This window comes from Ctenopharyngodon idella, chromosome 7 (assembly GCF_019924925.1).
Source record: "Ctenopharyngodon idella isolate HZGC_01 chromosome 7, HZGC01, whole genome shotgun sequence".
NCBI lineage: Eukaryota > Metazoa > Chordata > Actinopteri > Cypriniformes > Xenocyprididae > Ctenopharyngodon > Ctenopharyngodon idella.
In genome coordinates this window covers 22,611,298-22,634,514 of record NC_067226.1, presented here as the reverse complement: position 1 = coordinate 22,634,514, position 23,217 = coordinate 22,611,298, and the positions used below count along the sequence as shown (strand labels likewise).

The 23,217-nt window shown below is 37.3% G+C and overlaps 1 protein-coding gene across 1 annotated transcript in view; it reads left to right on the top strand.

The window, feature by feature from the left end:
* Window positions 1-23,217, top strand: part of m1ap (meiosis 1 associated protein) — a 38,918-nt gene that overhangs the window by 11,255 nt on the left and 4,446 nt on the right. The window contains exons 5-9 of the mRNA XM_051899586.1: window positions 18,446-18,634; window positions 18,831-18,984; window positions 20,125-20,266; window positions 20,415-20,618; window positions 22,066-22,251. Coding sequence (XP_051755546.1) covers window positions 18,446-18,634; window positions 18,831-18,984; window positions 20,125-20,266; window positions 20,415-20,618; window positions 22,066-22,251 — 875 coding nt within the window. The remainder of the gene's footprint in view (window positions 1-18,445; window positions 18,635-18,830; window positions 18,985-20,124; window positions 20,267-20,414; window positions 20,619-22,065; window positions 22,252-23,217) is intronic.

Here is a 23,217-nt window from a genome sequence, read left to right as displayed (position 1 = left end):
ACATCACTAACAAAGCATGTCTGTTAGAGCTGTGTTGCAGTGGACTGTGCACATGCTCAGGATGTGTGTGAGCTATTGGCTCATGGAGACCCAAGTTTCAAGTCATCATCATCGTTCACACCTGATCTCTTTACAATTTGTAAGAAATTGGAACAGTAGGATGGTTCTTGTGCAAATATTTTGTGATGGTCTTTTTCCTGGCTGCCGTATTAATCTAGCAGGTAGGGATTTTTTTTTCTGTGGTATATTCCTCACATATAAACAGAAAATGCTGAAAATGCAGAATCATTCTGTTGTAAAAATCATTAGTTGTTAATTTAGTTCATTTATCTATACAGCAGCTCTGGAGAAAACAGTGATGTCATTGTCCAGCTCAGTTCAGTCCACATACATTGGTGTCAATGCAAGCAGATCAAAAACACTGTTGAATATTGTAACACAGTTCGTATATACGGGAAGAAAGAGGCGGGAACCAGCGAACATTCAACATAACTTTAATATTAAATAAACAAAGAACAAAACGAAAGTAATGCCGGCAGACCCTCACGGACGTCTGCCGGCCACACAAACATAATAAAACCGTAAAATAAAGTCCAGGCCTGGTCCTCTATCGTCCTTCACTGTCGTCACTCCCCTTTTATGCTTCCGGAGCTCCTCCGTGAGAGATTCGAGGCACTGCTCACTTCGCCTCGCACCATTCCCTCACGGCTCTCGCCCGCCCTGCTCGTCACAAATATTAAGGGCCCTATCATACACCCGGCGCAAGGTGGCGCCAGGCACAACGCAAGTGTTTTTTGCTAATTTCAGCCCGACGGAGTTATCATTGTCACGTCCTGCACCACGTTGTTTAAATAGCAAATGCATTTGCGCCTATGGGCGTGCTGGTCCGAAAATGAGGTGGTCAGATATTTTGAATTTTCTTTGTCAAATTTGTGCAGTTTTTGCCATTTCCAGACGTTGTACTTTAACGAACTCCTCCTAGAGCTTTAATCAGATCAACATCATATTTGGTCAGTCTAATCTAAAGGCCTTTGTGACGTTAAATTGCGAAGATCTAGAGTTTTCACTGAAGGGTGTGTCCGTGGCGGCTTGACAAATTTCAATGTTTCGCCATGAAACAGGAAGTTGTTGTAACTCAGGTATACAATGTTGGATCTGCCCCAAACTTCACATGTGTGATAAGAGTCCTGGCCTAAAGACATCTATATGCCAATATTTAGTTAGTCACAGCGCCACCTGCTGGCAGCAGGAAATGGTATGCTTTACACTTTATTTCACTCCCAGAAACACATTTCAATATGCCACGAAGTACCAAACATACTAGAAACAGGTTAAATCATACAACACTTGGCTAAGTGCTAATGTATGTGATTAACGCCACAAAACAGGAAGTTGTTGTAACTCAGGCATACAATGTCCGATCTGCTCCAAACTTCACATGTTTGATAATAGTCCTGGCCTAAAGACATCTACTTGGCAATATTCAGTTACGGTCAAAGTGCCACCTGTTGGCAGTAGGAAGTGTGGCACTTTGAAATGACTTTGCCATATTTCTCCTGTATTCACTTGCTTACATGCATGTCGACCACTGTTCACTGTTTTCCTAAGGCCAACAGGTGGCGGTGAGCCCGGGTGCGAGGACCCTTTCATCACTGCTTGCAGCTTTAATTTTTTTTTTTGTTATTTAAAGAGCATGTTAGTAATATGCGCCTCTAGGCGTGCATACACTCTGCTTATTACACACACAGGGACGCGCAGCAGCACACAAACATGCCAAATATTAAAAATAAAAGGATTACTATGTAAAAGATTATTATTGTGTGCATAAAGAGAAAAATGCTTTGGTGGAATACGGCTTGTCCCGTAGATGGTCTTCTTGCATGCTATAACCTCACGTACGAGCAGTTCCGTTTCCTCGCTAGAGAAGCATTCAGTTTTTCCGCTTGCAAATTCCGCCATCTTAATAGTGAATCCGCCATGGCGCGAGTGCAACTGGGAGATGAGATTCTGATTGGTTTATTGCACGTTATGCCCAAAACACACCCATTACTCATTAAGAGACTAGGGACAACCCTTTAGACCATGCGCCGGGCGTGCCGACCATTTTTTCCGTTGTTAAACTAGCAAAAGTGGATTCGGACATGCCCTAAGTGCACTTGCGCCGTACGATTTAGACCATGCGCTTAGATCGTTAAAATAGGACACTATAGCCGCTTTTCCACCGTCAGGCCAAACGCTTCTTAGAATGGTAAGGAACGGTTCCAGTTGTGTTTCCACTGGAGTCTGGTATGGCACGGCACAATTACAAACTGTTCTCGGCCCGGAATTCGTGCTGGTAGAATGGGTGAACTGACGTCGGCACACGGGATTGGTCACTTGTCTGTTGCCTGGCTACCAGTTTCTCCGTAGCTGGCTAAGCGCTCTATTTGAGCGTCATAAGCACAAATTAATAATAAAATTAAAAGAAATATCTGATCCTCCTCCATAACGTGGTCGTTATTTACATCTAATATCATCAGTAAACCGTTGCGTTACCAAGGCAACAACTGACGCTTTTGTATTACATTCAAAAGAGCGGCCGTTATCAGCCCCACAGTGGAAAATGAAACCGTAAACCATACAAGCTGGCCCGAATTGACATGGAATGGAACGGTGATGCAATGAGAACCATTCGGCCCGATGGTGGTAAAGCAGCTTATGTGTCCCCAACTAAGCAAGCCAGAGGCGAAAGCGGCAAGGAATCCAAAAATGAAAAAAAAAAAAAAAAAAACCTTGGGAGAAACCAGGCTCAGTCGGGCGGCCAGTTCTCCTCTGGCCAACAACAAACGGTGCATGATTATGGTTGAGGCAGCATTACAGGTCATACTAGGTTACTAGGTTAAAATAGGTTCAGTGCAGCACTGCAGAATTTCTAGTTTGTACAAAGTGATTTGATTGATACCAAGATTTTGGCTTCGGTATGTTACTAAGCTGTAATACTTTACCTTTTATTGTAGGCAACAAATAAACCACCTTAGATGACTGGTGACATGAAACTGAAAATGATTTTATTAACAACCCTGCATAAAACCTTACATTAAACATAAAAGCTGCTTCAACTTATAAGTCCAAACAAGATGTGTAGATTTGTGTATCACTGGTGCAACAAGGCACAACAGTTAAAACAAAGCAATAAACTCAAACGTATTAGGAGAACACAGTAGATAAACTTTTGATTTATATATTTACTAAAATAATAAATACAAACTATGGATGATACAGTTTAGCTGCAAACTTTTGAATGTTTATATTTTTAAATTTTTTCTTCACAAAAGAAAAAATTACAAATGACAAGGGTGAATCATTGGTGAAAATGTTTCTTTAAAACATCATGTGGAGTTTCTGTGTATATTGTTTTGTCTCTACTCAAAATAATGCCATAATTTCAGTGAGTTGAAGGCGAGATATCGTTTGTGTTTTCTGCCATTTCTATCACTTACTTGGCTTTTTGCATGTCATACTGACTAAATGCTGAACTGTCTTCAGGTACCAAAATGTGTGCAGTTCTGGTATTAAACAGTTTTAAATTTTTGGTATTGCAGTATTGTTTACCGCACAACCCTAGTCCAAAAAAGGTGTTATCCTAAAAATTTAAATGAATATCTTTTTCACATATGGAAAAGACAACGTCTTTCACTTTGTTGAAGTCATGGTTTCACCACTGGCTAGTTAGAAGACAACATAACATGTCTAGACTGTCTCTGTGTATGTATCTCCCTGTAAACTTCTTCATCTCATCTACTCTTTTTCTCATATATTCCATGCCTCATTTTCTCCCCCTCTCAGTCTGCAACCCTGTTTTTATTCATTTCAGAAGTGACAGATTTAGCGATGTGGTTTGGGAGAGTCATGGGAGCAGAAGGGTCCTGCCGTACCACCCATGCCCATCTCTCTCTCTTTCCAACTCACCCCTCCTTTGGGTCTGTAGTGTTGCCATGGTAATTTCATGGCGTGATTAGGGTAACATGCTGATGTGAAAAGCAGGACCTATGTTAATGTCACTCAGGCTGTTGTTTGGTAAGATAAAGTGTGAGTGGGTGTGATTGTGTTGAACTTTTGGGATATATTGGCAGTTGTTAGGAAGCTCACAGCAAAATAGGTCTGTAGATTAGCCCCATGTGGCTGGACTGGCCTCGACAACAGACAGAATGAACCATTTTTTTTTTTTATTTGTGAATTGTGCTAAAAGGCTTAGCTCTCTGTGTGTGCACCAACCATCTGTTGCCATTGCAAGTTTTCTCATTTTTAGTTTCATCTTGTTCATTTTCAATTATGCTATCTCATTCATCACACCGCAGCCAAAAATTCATAGCCTAGCAAATCATAATCTCTTTTCTTACACGTATATTTATTCATTTAACAGATGCTTTTATCCAAAGTGACTTCAAATGAGCAATACAACAAAGCGATTCATCCTAAGGAGGCAGTAACATGACAGCTGCATTGACAGGATTCAGTAAGTTCCTCTTATAAAAAATAGAAAAGATAAGTCTGTAGTCGTTTCTTGAAATTGCTAGTGACTGAGGGAAGATCATTCAACCAGCACAGAGCAGTGAAAGCAAAATTTCCCTAAACTGATTTTGTGCCCCTCTGTGAATGTACCACTTGAACACGAAGGGCCCTATTTTAATGATCTAAGCGCATGGTCTAAAGCACACGGCGCAGTTGCACTTAGGGCGTGTCAGAATCCTCTTTTGCTAGTTTAATGACGGAAAAAATGGTTGGCTCGCTAGGCGCATGGTCCAAAAGGGTTTTTACCTACTCTTTTAATGAGTCATGGGTGTGTTTTGGGCGTAACATGCAATAAACCAATCAGAGTCTCATCTCCCATTCCCTGTAAAAGCTAGTTGCGCTTGCAACATGGAGGATTCTCTATTTACATGGCAGAATTTGCAAGCAGAAAGACTTCTCCAAAGACTTCTCCAGAGAAGAATCCTTTTATTTTTAATATTTAAAAATGTTTGTGTACTGCTGCTGTGTACTGTACTGCTGCGTCCCTGTGTGTGTAACAAGCAGAGCGTACGCATGTTGTGCACCCGCCTATAGGCGCATATTACTAACGCGCTCTTTAAATAACAAAAAAATTAAAAATACTGCGCCATTGACTTTAGACCAGGCTTGAGTTGGTCAATGGCGCAGTCATTTTCAGTTGCCTCAAAATAGTAAGGAGTGCTTTTTATTCAGCATGGATGCATTAAATTGCTCAAAAGTGACAGTAAAGACATTTACGTATAATGTTACAAAAGATATCTATTCCAAATAAATGCTGTTCTTTTGAACATTTATCAAAGAATCCTGAAAAATGTATCATGGTTTCTACAAAAATATTAAGCAGCACAATTGTTTTAACATTGATAATAATCAGAAATGTTTCTTGTGCACCAGAATCAGCATATTAGAATGATTTTTGAAGGATCATGTGACACTAAAGACTGGAGTAATGATGCTGAAAATTCAGCTTTGCCATTGCAGGAATACATTTTCCAATATATTAAAATAGAAAACAATTGTTTTAAATTGTAGTACTATTTCACAATATTATAATATTTATTTTTGATCAAATAAATGCAGCCTTAATGAGCATAAGAGACTTCTTTCAAAAACATGACCAACAGTAGTAAAATTAAGGCAGCTTAAATTTTCTTTAAGTGCATTTTTTGTATACTGCATCCCACAGGATTTTTTGAGACTGTGGTGGCTGGGCATCGGTCTCTCTAGGAATGTCACAGCGCGCAAAAGCGCTGCGCATTGAAAAGTTCACGGCACAAAGAGAATCCCTGTGTACATGTGCATCTAACAGTTTATTAATCATACGTTTCTTCTCACTTTTAAATTCCAGTTATTGTGTGTGTGACGCCAATCATAATCCTTGTGTTGTGCGATCTAATAGACACCCTGTAGCCAGTATGATGACATCATTCAGAAACAGCAATAAACTCCAGCAGGATAAAGCCATTTTATACAAATCCACATCTACACATTAGCCCTTTATCTACACATCAAGTATTATAATGGGAATATATCATATTGGAGAGTTTTACCGTGCTGACTATCGTTACCAAACGTGACGCGCTGTTTGAGTGCTGAACAGAGAATGATTGACTGCTGCAGCGGAGGGAAGACGAGTTTCCTTAAACTTAAATTTAACGATATACATATTCTTCTGTCCCTCACATGAAGCTATGCAATGGCTTCAGATGACTTTGAATATAGTACACGAAAACTTAATTGGTGCTAGTCTATTTCTTTTGCTCCATTTTTGCCGTATAAAAGAGCGCAGTTATCAATTGGTTATTTAAATATCGCGACAGGCCTAATTTCCGTTTAATTTTGAGACTGGCGGGACAAATTAGAATGTGGCGGGCCGCCACAGTCTAATTAATGTATGGGTAACACTGTGCATAGTATACTACATTCTACATATTTTACTGTCCGACTGTAGTGGTTAGTGAGTTTTGTGAGTCCTCACTTTTGAGTCTATATGGATTCTTTGGTGTCACTTTGGAGTCTAAATATGAGTGACTTAAGTTACATCAGGTGAAACAGACTCTCCCATACACATTTTCTCAAACGCATGCATGCACACAGACTCCTGACGCAACTTGCCATCAGTGGAGAGTAATGAAGACAGCCTTGTAATCTTTTAGAGGCCATGCAAACACTTTATCCAAGTTCTGGAAATACACCATGTTTCATCAATCAAATATAATTTCATCAATCCACAGGGATCGAATGTTGTTTTCATTGCTCAGTCAGGGCTGGTCTCAGATATACTTCTTAGAGATATCCTCATATGACTTCATTAGTGGATAGTTTCTTGTTGTAGAAACAAGCTCTCAGTAATATCTAATTTGCTTGTTTAAATCAGCAGCATTTTGCTTCATCTATTGGTCCATAGTTTCTCGATCTGAGCCTTTCCTTTTCTGTGAATGTGCGATACTTCTGATTTATTAGGCACTATAGGTAAATAACTAGAAGAATAACAAAGTTCAGTAAATGGTAAAACTATTTGAACTAAAAATCAGTGTTTATGCATATGATAATGAATTAAAATAATATGATAACAAATAGCAGTTTGCAATATCAAGCAGCATAATGGACTGTTTTTATACAGCTAAAATAACTGGAAGCGGATGACACTGGAAGCCTCGCACATTCAAGCTACAAATGGCTGCTCCCGCTCTTAAGTTAAAAATAAGGTAGATAAGCCCTGGTTTTAGAGGGCTAGTTAATTAATGTATTATTTAGTTCGCAAACCTGAATATGTTCCTCTGTTCCTAGAGCTCAAAAGCCAAGGTCAAGGGTTTGATTCCCAGAGAATACACATACAGTACTTTGTGTGAATGCACTATAAGCTGCTTTGAATATTGTAAATGTTAATGTGGGATTAATAGGTGAGACAAATCAGATTATTAGAAACATAATCCATAGAGCAGAAACACTTATAAGGTGAAAAGGAAACAATGGAGGAAGTGTAGACGAAGGAGAGTAGATGAAACTGGGAAAAGGGAAACTGGAGGGGAAAAGGGGGATTAAAGATGTAGGGCTGAAAAACAATAAGGTGCACAATTAAAGAATTAAGAAATTGAACAAAGGAAAATGACAGACACAGAAAAACAAGATCCTAAGTGTGAGCTTGAAGGACGGTGCACTAACTTAAGCCTGGAAACAGAATGTGGTAAGGAGGATGATGTCAAAAACATCTTTTGCCTGCAGCGAATGTGTAGAACAAAGAATAACCATAAATTCCCATTCATCCATGACAGATTAACTGTGACTCATCAGTAGGAGTCTTTTTTTGAGGATGTACACATTCAGCTGGCTCTTCTCTTGGATCATGTAAAATCGGTGTCCTCTGCCCACATGCCAAAACATCAGAAGGACATTTCATATGAAACTTGCTACAAGCATGTCTGTAAATCATTTGTAGTCAAAGGATGGAGGCTTTTTTTGCATTGCCCTGAGAGGCAGATTAAAAAGGCACGTGCCCTTGAAACTAATTGGGGCTTTCTCTTGCATGTTGTTTTTATGTGCTAGTATAACATTTCAAGGACCTAAAATCTCATTTTGCCCTCGTATGATTCAAGGCGAGAGACTCATTTTTGTTTTTTTGTGGAGCAACAGAAGCATTTCGGATATTTAGATTTTCCTCTCTATCTCTGTTTTTGTCCCTTTCCCAAAATGGAGAAAATGTAGCTCTTAGAAATGAGATGATGGATGTGTGTAGGAGTGTGTGTGTGTGGGTGTGTGTGTGTGTGTACGGGAGTGTCTGGCTGGCATGGTGGTCTGTCCTCACACTCAGTTTCATCACTTAGTGTGCATTTCCCATGAGAATATGACTATGGTGATGATTCTGTTTGTAGAGGATTTAAAAGTAAAATGTTCTCTCTCCCTTTCTGTGCTTTTGATCTTGGTCTGTCTTTGACTCTCTCTCTTCTTAAAAACAGGAGAGCTATTTTGAGTTTGCAGTCTTTCATTTTGCGTCTTACCTTTTTAATGCAGCGATGAAAGAGCGAGGGGGTTTATGCTTGGCTCCGCTTGTTGACTTTTTCAGTTTGATGTGTCTGTACCTGTAATGTAAATGACAATTGATGAAATTGTTACTCAACAAAGAGACATCTTTGTTAAATTTGGTACAGTAAATGCAATGCTTACCCTGAGCAGGCAGTTTATGCCAGTAACTGATTTGTTTAACCCAAATTTCTGATTTCTGAGTATCTGTCAGTATTGTCATATATTTTATAAATAATGTATATACACTACCGTTCAGAAGTTTGGGGTCGGTACGATTTTTAATGTTTTGATACAAATATATATATATTTTTTTTATATCAAAAATAAAGTAAAAACACTAATATTGTAAAATATTATTATAATATAATATAATATTGTAAAATGTTATTATAATATAACATTATAGTATCACCAATATTATTATAATATATAATATTATAATAATATTGTAAAAATATTATTATAATTTGAAATAACCAATTTATATTTTAATACATTTCAAAATGTAATTTATTTCTGTGATATAAAAGCTGAATTTTCAGCAGCCATTACGCCAGTCTTCAGTGTCACATGATCCTTTATTTTAGAAATTAAATTGTTACATTTTTTTAGGATTTTTTTGATTAATAGAAAGTTAAAACGACAAGCATTTATTTGAAATATAAATATATTGTAACATTATAAATGTATTTACTGTCTTTTGATTAATAAATCCTTGCTGCATAAAAATACAAATTTCTAAAAAATAAAATCTTACTGAATCTTACTAAAACTGCTATTGGCAATTTCAGTGTTTGTTACAGGTATGACAAATACAAAACTTAAGTTCAGAATATCTCATCAGCACGCACAAGCTTAGCATTCAGTATACAATGTTAATAACTTGACATGTATGAAGCCAAATCTTCAAAATGTCTATGAATGTGCCATTTTTCATTATGAACGTGAGGTGTCTGACACCTTTAATAAAGATTGCCCCATAAACGTCACATGAAAAGCAAACTATTTTGGTTAATTATTTTACATATAGCTGTAAGCAACAGAAATCTGGCTACCCAAGACTTATTCCTTAAAGGGTTAGTTCACCCCAAATATTTTGTCATCATTTACTCATCCTCATGTCTTTCCAAACCTGTACAACTTTCTTTCTTCTGTAAAAAATTAAAGATTATGTTTTAAAAATTTCTTCATACATTGTCAGTGACATCTAATGCTGTTTTGGAAATGCAAAAAAAAAGTGTTTGTGTGTGTTGGCGCATATATTGCCTGTGTATATCAACATGCTTATCAAAAAAAGAAAAAAAAATGTTTTTCTCCTCGATGCAGTGTCAAATGTCAGATGTTTTACTTTTCTTGATAAGAGTAGCTTCAACTGAAATGTTCCATATTGTTGTTTTTCCATGCGTGCTGAGCTGGAAGAGTATCCATCCTGTACAGAGGCTGAACTCAGCAGTCTGTATTTCAGGAAATTACCCTCAGTGCTGACAGTGGAAAAGGTCACAGCAAGTCATAGCTGGTATGGCAATGATTCCATCAAAATATTAACAGGTGTGTGTACAGGTGATGGCTACTCATCACCCTTTAATATTCATTTTGTACATGCTGACACTGTATTTCCCATTTGGCATCAGTTATTGTGATAATAGACGCAAAGAAATAATCTTTTCAGAAAAAAATCCAACACCCAACACTTTAATTTTTGTTACATCAGAGAACAAGACAATTTGTTCAATTATCACAAAGACTAATTAACTCTGTACTTAGTTGGGGCATTATGCATGATAAGTCAAAACTTGCCTGATCTCGCTTTGATTTAAAATGATAAATTACCCCCCATTAGTATTCACCAATGAATGAGTTGTCCAGTCCATGGCCTGACAGATTGTTATCTTCACTGAAAGCTATTAGAGAGGTCTGAGGATATGGATGTTTCACAGTTTGCGTAAATGGATTTGGGGTGATCTATCTGTTACACACTTAGGGAAACATTCCCTAAACTGAAAAAAAAAAAGAAAAATATTTTTTTTAAATTACATTGTTGAATGACTCTCTTCTCATCTTGACATCATGTTTCTACTTTACAGAGCAAAATATACTTTGTAAAAGTTTCAAGCATGTTTTTTAAACTTGGCATCCTAACACTTCTGTCAAAATAAGTAAACTAAGCCACTAAAATGTTATGAGGCTGTTATGAGTTTAATGTATTCATTTCAGATTATATTTCTAAAACTGCAAAGTGATTTTATTTTAAACAGTTTTTGCCTCATTTTTAAGTGATACAGATGGCAAGGGTTTGTCAGGCCATAGACACTAAGCTGTAAGTACAACAGCACCCCCTGGTTAAAGGCGGAGCCTTATAGGCACAGCAGCACTTCTCAAAAACATTGATTTAAGCAGAGCTCTTACAGCTGCATGAATCAGTTTATAAACTTGTGAATGAAAAAAGGGGCAAAAGTTTAAACAGTAAAGCAGCAAGCACATTTGAATGGGATGGTAATGAAATTGCAAAGGGTGTAGTTTGATATGAAAAAAGAATTATAATGACAGAAGTGGCATCAGGAGATGCAATCTATGTGTCAAAAGGAAGCGATATGGGGGATGTGTGTCATTTGCCTTTTACACTAAGCCTTTTACACTCTCCATTCACACTTGTGTTTTCCTCACCCTCTCCATCTGGGCCACATCTACTGCATATGAGCAAGAGCACTGAGATGCACAGGCTGTATTTATTCAGTACTGCTGACCTAAACTGTTCTGCACCTCATTAGAGCACATTTGACTCAATGATACAGTGGAAACTGAATCCAATGTAGGCTGACAGTTTGTTTGGAGGCATAGGAATAAGCAATTGCTTTTAATAAACGGTATCTAATTGATTTAAATGGTGCTGCTATTTGACCCTGAGAGTTTAACCTTCTGTGCAGAATATGTTCACCAGAACTGTTCAGTTTTGCCCCAGTGATTGTGGTCATATCATGGTTGAGATGGTCTATCATGGTTGAGATAGATTTCATTGTTCTCCTTCTCTTACTCCAGCTATCAGGGTTTTCTTCCAGTTATTGAGTTTGTTTGGGAATGAAAGATTAAAGATGTACTGTGAAACCCCATTACACTCTTAAGACCCTATAGCACTCTAGAGAACACATGAATAATTTAGAGGGACTCCGAGTCCAGAGAGAGTGGCCATGATTGTTCACATACATTTCAGTTTCCACTTTAACTGTTGCAGCACATTACATGTAAAGTCAGCATAAATTCCATTTTTCATTTTAAATTTCAAGTATTTTTCCAGTTGCTATTTTCAAAATGCATGTTATAGATCTTTTTGTGAACAATTCATGCATGCGTTTTTTTGTTAGTTTTTTTTTTTTTTTGACCTCGTAATGTGTAATCAAAATGTCATAAGTGGGCCTTCCAGTGACGTATGCAGGACTTCTCCAATCATTTTGTCTGCTTAAAATTTGCCCTTGCAAGCTCACGTCCATCTGCCTGTGCTTTGGAGTGAAATGCCTACATTTCAAAATCCAATCAATAACCAATGCATAGAACTAAGTCACAATCACAATACAGAATAAAAGATCTGTCGCTACTTCAGTTTCATTGTGATTATGTCGATACAGCACGGACGTGACAATTTTGTCAATGTTTTGTTGAAAGGAATAAACATTTTTTAAATTTCGGTTCATCATATAAAGCTATCATGTGGCTTGAGAGGACTTGCGCCCAAGTCACTTGGATCACTTTTATGATACACTTTTACTTTTACGGAGTGTCTTTTTACATTGTGCAAATAGCCCACCTTGTTGGCAGACGCTATTTACACTAACTGTGCCCACCATTTTCTGATTGAGCCAGACAAAATTACAAAAGAAATACCGCTGATAACAGGATCAGTGGCATAGAGAGTAAGGCGGGTGGCATTAGCATCCAACTACTATTTATACTTTATGTGAACAAAATACTTTTTGTTGCTATTTACACTTAGTTTTATTTACACATGTAAATAGCATCTATCATTTGTACTCAGTGCAAATAGAGGTTCCCTTACTTTTATGATGCTTTGCATCCTTTTGATGCTTCTGTTCTTAAAAATTTTTCCTTCTGTGTTTCACGAAAGAAAGTTCACAGTAGTAAATGAGTAGGTAATGCCAGAATTTTTAAAGAAATTTAAGACATTTAACTGACATTTATGTTAAGGTCAGAAATATAAATATTTGTAATGTGTGACTTTGAATGATCATTCATAATCTGAGTACAATTAGTCATTTTAGTTAGAAATTATAGTTTTAGCCAGGTGAAACTGGATTCTGGTTTACATTACAAATTTACTGAGCCTAAAACAGCTAACATAGCAAGAATTTATTATGTAAATATTTGCAAGATTAAATATCACACAGCACAGGCACATTTTGAGGTATTTCAAGCTGTCTTTGGAATGTTTAGTCTTGATGAGATACAGAATTTGTTTAACAGCGTCCTCTACTGGTTGTTTTGAGTACTACAACCTTTGTCTCACAGGACATAGGGTGCTTCTCAAATGGAAGACTGCATCCTAGTAAGGTTGCATATCTCGGCTGCCACGTTATCAAGTGACACCGAAGGCCGTCGCAATTTGAATTACCCTTAGAAGGCAGTCTTTGTTTCGCGTCCTTTATTTAGCTCATTTTGAAGGATGCATCTAGTGTATCCTTTGCATTCTTCAATCACCCACAATCTTTTGCACACATTCGAATTAATGAAAAAGAACTAACAGAAAAGAAGTCAGACTCACCTCTGAGCTTGTAAGACAAAAATAATGTTTTCGGAGATGAAGGCATACATGTTATCTTTTGTTTTGGTGTAAATTATTCAAGTCAAGTCACCTTTATTTATATAGCGCTTTACACAATACAGATTGTTTCAAAGCAGCTTTAATGTGATAACAGGAAAAATGATGCATTTCAGCTGTTGTTCAGCTGAAGTCAGTTCAGTGTTGATTCAGTTACATTGTAAAGATCGTCAATTATTAAATCAGTTCATTTCATCTATAAAGCAGTTCTGCAGAAAACAGTGATGTCATCGTCTAGCTCAGTTCAGTTCTCATCCAATAGTGTCAGTGCAGTCAAATCAATAATATTTTTAAATATTAAGTATGCCAACTAAGCAAGCCAGAGGCGACAGTGGCAAGAATCCCAAATTCCATCAGGTGACAGAATGGAGAGAAAAGAACCTTGGGAGAAACCAGTTCTCCTCTGGCCAATGAACGAACACAGTGTGATTATGATTCAGGCTGCATCACAGCACTAAACTGCCAATTAGGGATGCACCGATACCATTTTTTAAGGGCCGAGTACAAGTACCGATACTTTTTTCTAGTACTCGCCGGTACCGGTACCGATACCGATGCCTATACTTGTAATTTCTCTTTCTCTCTCTCTCTCTCTCTCTCTCTTTTTTTTTTTTTTTTGGTGATGTTGCAGTTTTCCAAGCACAACCCAGTGAGACTAATGAATGTAGGACAGCTTCTTTATTATTACTCTAATGAAAAAAGTAATAATTTTTATGTGCTTGTCACAAACTTAAAGAACAAAAATTTCGCAGTGTCCAATAACCTTCAAAGGGCATAATATATATAAGTTGTTACATAAAAAGAAATTTACAAACAAATTACAAACAATACAACAAATACTATAGAGATACAAATTAAATAAACTTGTTTTTCAGATATAGTAGGTTTATTTACCATATATACATTTATTTAACATATTTTGTTGTTTTAATTAATTAATGACAAATATAGGCTATGGTCCCTTTAAGACCGAATCCATGGATACTGACACATGTCCTGTTTTCACCCAAATGTTTACATCCACTTAAGCCATAACCGACTGTATTTACGTGAGATACTCCACACGATGGACATTTTGACAACTACAGGTGCATCTCAATAAATTAGAATGTCATGGAAAAGTTCATTTATTTCAGTAATTCAACTCAAATTGTGGAACTCGTGTATTAAATAAATTCAGTGCACACAGACTGAAGTACTTTAAGTCTTTGGTTCTTTTAATTGTGATGATTTTAGCTTACATTTAACAAAAACCCACCAATTCACTATCTCAGTAAATTAGAATACTTCAGATCAATAAAAAAAAACATTTTTAGTGAATTGTTGGCCTTCTGGAAAGTATGTTCATTTACTGTATATGTACTCAATACTTGGTAGGGGCTCCTTTTGCTTTAATTACTGCCTCAATTTGCCGTGGCATGGAGGCGATCAGTCTGTGGCACTGCTCAGGTGTAATGGAAGCCGAGGTTTCTTTGACAGTGGCCTTCAGCTCATCTGCATTGTTAGGTCTGGTGTCTCTCATCTTCCTCTTGACAATACCCCATAGATTCTCTATGGGGTTCAGGTCTGGTGAGTTTGATGGCCAGTCAAGCACAGAAACACCATGGTCATTGAACCAGCTTTTGGTACCTTTGGCAGTGTGGGAAGGTGCCAAATCCTGCTGGAAAATGAAATCAGCATCTCCATAAAGCTTGTCAGCTGAAGGAAGCATGAAGTGCTCTAAAATTTCCTGGTAGATGGCTGCGCTGACTGTGGACTTCAGAAAACACAGTGGACCAACACCAGCAGAAGACATGGCACCCAAAATCATCACTGACTGTGGAAACTTCACACTGGACTTCAAGCAACATGGTTTCTGTGCCTCTCCACTCTTCCTCCGGACTCTGGGACCTTGATTTCCAAATGAAATGCAAAATTTACTTTCATCTGAAAAGAGGACTTTGGACCACTGAGCCACAGTCCAGTTCTTTTTCTCCTTAGCCCAGGTAAGACGCTTCTGACGTTGTCTTTGGTTCAAAAGTGGCTTGGTACGTGGAATGTGACAGTTGTGGCCCATTTCCTGAAGACGTATGTGTGCGGTGGCTCTTGATGCACTGACTCCAGCTTCAGTCCACTCCTTTTGAAGCTCTCCTAAGTTCTTAAATCGGCTTCATCTGACAATCTTCTCAAGCCTGCGGTCATTCCTTTCACTTGTACACCTTTTCCTACCACACTTTTTCCTTCCAGTCAACTTTCCATGAATATGCTTTGGTACAGCACTCTGCGCACAGCCAGCTCTTTCAGCAATGACCCTCTGTGGCTTACCCTCATTGTAGAGGGTCTTGATGATCATCTTCTGGACAACTGTCAAGTCAGCAGACTTCCCCATGACTGCTGTTGGGATTACTGACCTAAACTCAGTATTTATACCCTGAGAATGGTAATTTAATAGAACTTGAAATTAAATATTCTAATAATTTGAGATACTGATTTTTTTATTTTGATGAGCAGCAAGCTGTAATCATCAAAATGAAAACAAAAAAAGTCTGGAAATATTTTACTTTATGTCTAATAAATCTAGAATATATTTAAGTTTTACTTTTTGAATTAAATTACAGAAAAAAAGAAACTTTTTCATGATATTCTAATTTATTGAGATGCACCTGTATGTGTGCATTTGACCATTCAGGCGCAAGGAGAACTGATCATGCGCAAGAGAGAGAGAGAGAGAGCATGCGCAAGAGAGAGCGCTTCTGGTCTGTGTCATTCAGCACGATTCCGCCTATCCTGCCTTTACTAAACGATAATGAATTGTGATTGAAAGCATGCAGTTCGCAATGTGTGTTGTCATCATTAATTTTGAAGTATTCCCACACCTCTGAGGCTGACATTGTTTCTGCTGCTGCCGCCGGTGTATCTCTGCAAGGAAAATTCTGTCAGTTACGTCACGTGAGGTATCAGTCTTTGGTATCGGGGGTATTTTTACGAGTACGAGTGCAAGTACATGAGCTTGGTATCGGGCCCGATACTGGTATCGGTATCGGTGCATCCCTACTGCCAATAATGTAAACCACTGGGAGACCGCAGACAGTTATCATTCACTGTATTGCATTAATAGAAAGCCAGTTGATATAATTATTTTTCCAAAATTAAGTTTTAATAGTATTTTTGTGCTGTGACAGTGTGGGCGGGAATGTGTGATGTAGCCATGTGCAATTACTACCATTTTATTCTAGTTTTTAAATGCTGAGGAGGACTCTATGCTGCCTTCCATTTGAGAAGCACCCATTTGCTATTTGCCAGATGTTGTTTTATCTATAGAATGAAGTTCAGGGTTTAAATGTCATAAAAGAGCCATAATAATGAAAGTAGGAGCAATAAAAAAATAAGGAAGGTTATGGATTAACACTGCTTTGATTTGAACAGCCTTTTTATTATGAACCCCTGAACAATTACAGTATGCTACTAGTTATCTTGCGGTTCCAAAATGAATTTAAATATATTCCTATTATTAATTTATTTTTATTATTAATGCATTAAATTGAAAATTAATGAGTTCTTTTAAGAATTTATAAAGTATAGCTTCAATTTACAAAGTATGTTTGCAAAAAGAAAACTGAAGGTTTAAATCTATCTTGAATTTATTTTGGTTAAAAATTAACACGCAGTAGAAGAGTAATAACACTAGCAAACAAATGTTTTTGTTAATAAATAGACTTAAAAACAAGCTTCACGTTAGTTCGTGTTTGAGCGTTAAGCTCAACTTCCATTGGAATGAATTAAAAACGTTCACTTGGAATGAATTAAAAATGCCAATTTAGTAGACATCGCCCAGTGAACACGCGCTGTTTAATGTGCTGCACGTCTGGAGAAAGAGAGAACACACACGGAGCTGAAAGGGCTTAAATGAAGTGCGTTTGGCTTTAGATAAAACTACTAGAGGATATAGCGCTGAAATATCATTACCACAAACAGTTTTGACGCGCTGCTCACTTCAACTAGAAACAGTAAAATGGTGCTACCGTTCTGTCTCGCGGTCCGGATGGAAACATGTGGGGTCCGGAAGCGATCATGTGGACCGCGGTCCTCCATTTGAATATCAGTGGTTTAGTTTATGTAAAACATCTAGTAGCCTAAAATTCGTTTGCCGTTTTTTTGCACAATAAATTCTTTACTGTTTAAATTGTGTTGTATTGTGATCGGGAACATCACGATGCCGGCTCAACATCGTGATATCTGTCAGCCGTCGGCGATGGACGGTGGCATCGTCTATCAGCCCAACCCTTGTAGTAATATCTGTATTATGTAACATACGTTGCCTTAATCAAAAATTTTCATTAACTTATTGTGTGATACTATTTCAAAGTGATTTCCATCATTTTGACAGATAATAAATTGTATTTACCTGTGAAACAAACCTGGAAAGAGACGTGAGGATTTGAGAAGAAAAACGAGAGATTCTTTGTGCATTCCAGTGAATTATTAATGGGATATATTGTGAATTAAATCGGGAGAAGAGACCACAAATGTGCAGTATATGTTGTCCTTTTTCATACTATTACAGCGGAATGCAAAGGGAAAAAAGAAAATAATCAGGAGCAACCGAAAAGTTGTCTTGCCTTAGATATTCTTGTCGCGTTAAAATACTAAGCGTTAACGTTATTCTCATGATGCCTGAAAATAAAACATGAAGGAAAATTGACAGCTCATTTATTCAAAATGATGGATAAGCTTTATTTGTAGGGCAACCTTATTATTTGAAATGATTAGTTTCAGTCTTTTAGAATGGAAGTTCCCCAAACCGGAAGTGCCACCCATAATTCAAAACGCAGTAGGCTCCTCAGGAATAAGGTGAATAGGAAATGTCAAGCTTCTTAGGGGGGTCTTGCAGTATTGATTTGGAGAAGGAGGGGGCCTTGGTGTAAAAAAGGTTGCCCCACTGCTATAGGGGTTACTGAATCAGAGGTCTTGCACATTCACAGGAAATAGCTTAATTCTGTTTTGATAACTAAGGTGGATAACTTTTTCTCAGTACTTTTTTGCTTATAAATTCAAAGGTGTAATATCTTCCCTTTCATCTTGTAGAAAGTCCGTTGATGGGGACAGAGATGGAACTCCAGCTGGTGGAGGGCACAGTTGTGGCCTTGGAGAGTGCTCTGAAAATGTGGCTTCATGACCAGGGCGGAGACAGAGAACAACTGCACTTGTTGTTACCCCCTTCTCTCACAGCACAGGGTTCTACACCACATCCTGCCAACAACAGGCCAAGCCCAGGTATACACAGCTTGTAAACAAATTTTAAGAATTTATTTTAGACTTGTGTTGGTTTATCCACTAAAATATTTATTCGAAAATCAATTTCTTGCCGTACGCAGCTCCAAAATGAATATTTTAGTGAAGCTTGTGTTGTGTATTGTATGTCTGCTTATGTATGTGTATGTGATGTTGCTTATGCTCATACTCTCTGCAGTCTGTTTGAAGTGTGACATGCAGGAGAGACTTCTCAGTCCAGCCCTGCTTCCCAGCACTCCTGACCTTGGAGTGAAGACTGAGAGCATGCACGATTTCCAGCCTCCAAACAAGAGTCTGGCCAACCCCACGCCACAGCGCCTACGAGTTGTCAAGTACAGTCAGATCTGTAGTTAGATTTTGTTTTAGGAACTAAGATTTTAGATTTTGTAAGCAAATGACAGTAGATTAGCCGTAAACGTGTTTTTGACTTTTTTTTTTTTTTTTATGAACAGGGTTTTGCCACAGAGCTCCCAAAGTGCTGTGATAACATCACAGACCTGGGAAAGTCCATAATAGTGGTTTTGATGGCTAATAATGTTCATATATATTCAGTAGGAACACAAAAACTCAGTATGTATGTGGCCTCTGAAACATAATTAATGTACAAGTATGCTGTGTGAGGGAGAGGAGGATAAAAAAAGTCTATGCAAAAGTCAATATGAAGGAGACCATTCTGTTTGAGTCCTCTGTTTCCAACACACAGTCATACATTGTATTCCCCTTAAATGTTTTGCATATGATTTTCATGCACATGAGGTCATTCTTTTGGGTACTGTGATACAATCATACCACTTGTCCCCACCTAGTCATCATGGGCCAATTTGACATACACTTGCATAATTCCCTTTCGCATGGTTTTTTTTTTTTTTTACTCATCCACATTTAGTTTTTTACAGGGTTTGTGAGACGCTTATACTTTTTAAGAAATTAATACTTTTTTTTTTTAGCAAGCATGCATTTAATTGATCAAAAGTAACAGTAAAACAATTATAATGTTACAAAAGATTTCTATTTCAAATAATTGCTGTACTTTTCTGAACTTTATTAATCAAAGAATCCTAAAAAATATCAAAATTAAAAAAAAAAAGAAGCACAACTGTTTTCAACACTGATAATAATAAGCACCAATTCAGCATATTAGAATGATTTCTGGAGGATCATGTGGCACTGAAGACTGGAGTTTTACATTTATAAATGAATTAAAATATAAAACATTTTAAAAAAAAAAAATGTATTTACTGTATTTTTGATGAAATAAATGCAGTCATAAGAGACACTTAAAAAATTGCATTTTGTTTTTTTAATAGTACTCTGATTAAACTATTTAACATAAGTATTAACACATATGCCACAAGATTAACTTACTAAATTTATAGTAATAATATATTTTTAATAATGATTAATAATTCAATAATTAAGCATTAATTTAAAGATATACACCTTCAGATCTAGCTGTTGTGTGTGTGTGACAGAGTTCTTCATGCCGATGGAGTGTGTCAGTCTGTGCTGTATGGACTACCGCTCGTCATCAGACCAACCTCATGCTGGCAGCTGGACTGGGATGAAATGGAAACAAACCACCAAACATTTCATGCTCTCTGCCACATACTAAAAGTCAGTTCTTGACTGTGTGTTTCTATATGTGTGTTCATAGAGCACAGCTGTGTGATAATTAGTTATGTAAGGGATGTGAAAATGTTGTTTTAAAGTAAAAAAAGAAAGAGTGAAAAAAAGCTACACCATATATAAATCTGTTTGTCAGACCCGTGACTGGTTCCTGTTGGTGCGCTCAGACCCGGGGTCAGGATCAGGCTCAGGTTCTGGTGTTTTCTCCTACTATGTACTTCAGTCCTCTGGTTCACTCTCTCTGCTTTTGAAACCTGCGCTGACACGAGAACTGATGCTGCCCTGCTCTCTGCCTGTCTCAATGGAGGACCCAACACTTCCTGCAGTTGCCACTGTGGAGGTGCCGTTACATAAAGGCAGACATCTAATGCATGGTCCTGACATAATGAACAATCATTGTTTAAAAAACACTGAATAGCTTACATACAACTTGAGTCATTTAGAATCAACAATTGGTTGAGTGTAATTACTCGTATTAAATGGATTCTGTCCTCATTTACTCATCCTCATGTCACTCCAAAACTGTATGAATTTTTTTTTTCTTAAAAGAAGATCTTTTGAAGAATGTTGGGGTCCAAACAACATTGGACCCCACTGACTTTCATTGTATGGTTAAAAAAAAGAAATTTTTTCAGAATATCTTCTTTTGTTTTCCACAAAAGGTTTAGAATGACTTGAAGAGTAAATGATGACAGAATTGTATCTCTGTAAAAGGATAGTTCACCCAAAAAATAAAATGATCCTATTATTTACTCACCCTCAAGCCATCCTAGGTTTATATGTCTATCTTCTTTCAGATGAACACAATTGGAGGTATATTTAAAAAAAAATATCCTGGCTCTATCCTGGCTTTATAATGGTAGTAAACGGGGGGGCCTGTTTAAAGCCCCCAAAAAGTGCATCCATCCATCATAAATATAATCCATACGGCTCCAGGGGGTTAATAAAGACCTTCTGAAGCGAAGCGATGGTTTTTTGTACGAAAAATATCCATATTTAAAACTAAAACATATTTAATAACTAGCTTTCAGCAGACGGCCGTACGTATTGATTTGTGGCAAAAGAATAAACCCTTGACTTGACGCATGATGCAATGACGAACACGGAAGCTCAGAGGATAGAGCAAAACAAAACACCGGTCATGAATTAGAAGTGTAAAATGAGAAATTTTAATGAGAAATGTCAGAGGATTTTGATATAAGAGAAGAGGAGCTTCAGTTTGTTGCACAGCCCTATTTGTTTAAACCGCGAGTGGCGTCTAAACTTATGATACCCCTACATCCTGTGTCATACATCGCTTTAGGGGTTACTCATTTACTCATTTAGAGGTTACTCAGTCGACTTGGCCAGTATGTATACGGTCGTCTGGCAGAAGCTAGTTATTTTATTTTATAAAGTTTTAAATATGGATATTTTTCTTACAAAAATGCATCGCTTCACTTCAGAAGGCCTTTATTAACCACCTGGAGCCGTATGGATTATATTTATGATGGATGGAGGCATTTTTTTGGACTCCAAAACAGGCCCCCCATTCACTACCATTATTTAAGCTCGGTAAAGCCCAGGATATTTTTAAATATATCTCCGATTGTGTTCGTCTGAAAAAAGATCATATACAGAAGTCATAGGATGGATTGAAAGTGAGTAAATCATGGGATAATTTTCATTTTTTGGGTGAACTATCCCTTTAAGAGAGTTCACTAACACTTCACAAAATATCATAATAATCTTTAATCATGTTTAATCATGTTACACCTCCATGATGATCATGTGATCACTGTGTCCAGAGCTCCCTAGAGCAGCTTGAGAAGGACCCTGTTTTTAACCCTCTCTGTCTGGACTCCAACCTTTACCTGCACCTAAGATTCAGAGGTTTGCTTACCCGCTCATCGCAACCATTTGGAGCACAAGGCCAGGGCAGAGGCCATCGCAGGGGCGCCAATCGACCACCAGAGGGCTCCACACAGCGTCAGGTTAGAGGAGTATAATGAAACAAAACTAGATACAGTATGTGCAACACAGAAATGAGGGGAAAAAAATAAAGATCTGCAGTTTGCTATAACTAAACAGTTATAGAGTTGATAGCTGTAGAATTATTGGTATTATTATGATTATTGAGTAACTTGTTTTGTCACACCTCCATTATAAAAACATAATGACATAAAACCTGATATTGTGCCAGTAGTGTTGACTTAAGTTGACCTAAATAGATTAAATGTAATCAGGTTAAAGCAAAGAAGAGGCGTGTGTCAAACTTCAGCAAACTGAAATGTCAACATGGTGTCATTTTAGTTCAGCTCTAAATCTGACATTTTAGAAAACAAACTAAATAATGCAAATACAGAGAGAGGAAGTATCTGTAACCATCTATCAACAAAGACTATGGCAAATGGTTGAATTGAGAAATTCTTTGTGTGTGTGATGTTGGAAGGGGAAATTTATTGCCCCAGAGAGCAAAAACGAAACCAGGCACTGGCCTAATATTGAAACACCCACGCAAAGGGAAGACAAAAAAAGAGAGAATGAGAGAGATAAAGAGCAATAAAAATAAATGTGTTCCTTTTTTTGAATCTGTCCACAATCCGATTTAACATGACCAATTTTCCAACCTCAAGCGCTTTGTGATGTCACACATTATAAATAGAAGAAAGATATACTGCAAATTCAAAACAAAAATGTAGTCATTCTTCTAGTGCACTGAAAAACAGATGTAACAAGCGGATCTTATATTCTAAATAAAGCCTGTTCCATCAGTTGAGAGAGTTTTGTGTCAAACTTGATTGTTATATTCTCCAGCATATATTTGAGATTCGGTGTAAATGAAGCATCTGACTCTTTCGTGCAAAGAGTCACATGATCAATGTAGCAGATTTACTTATTTAATTAGTGACCTACATCATAATGTTGTTTGTTTCAAAATCCTTTTGTGCAATACAGGA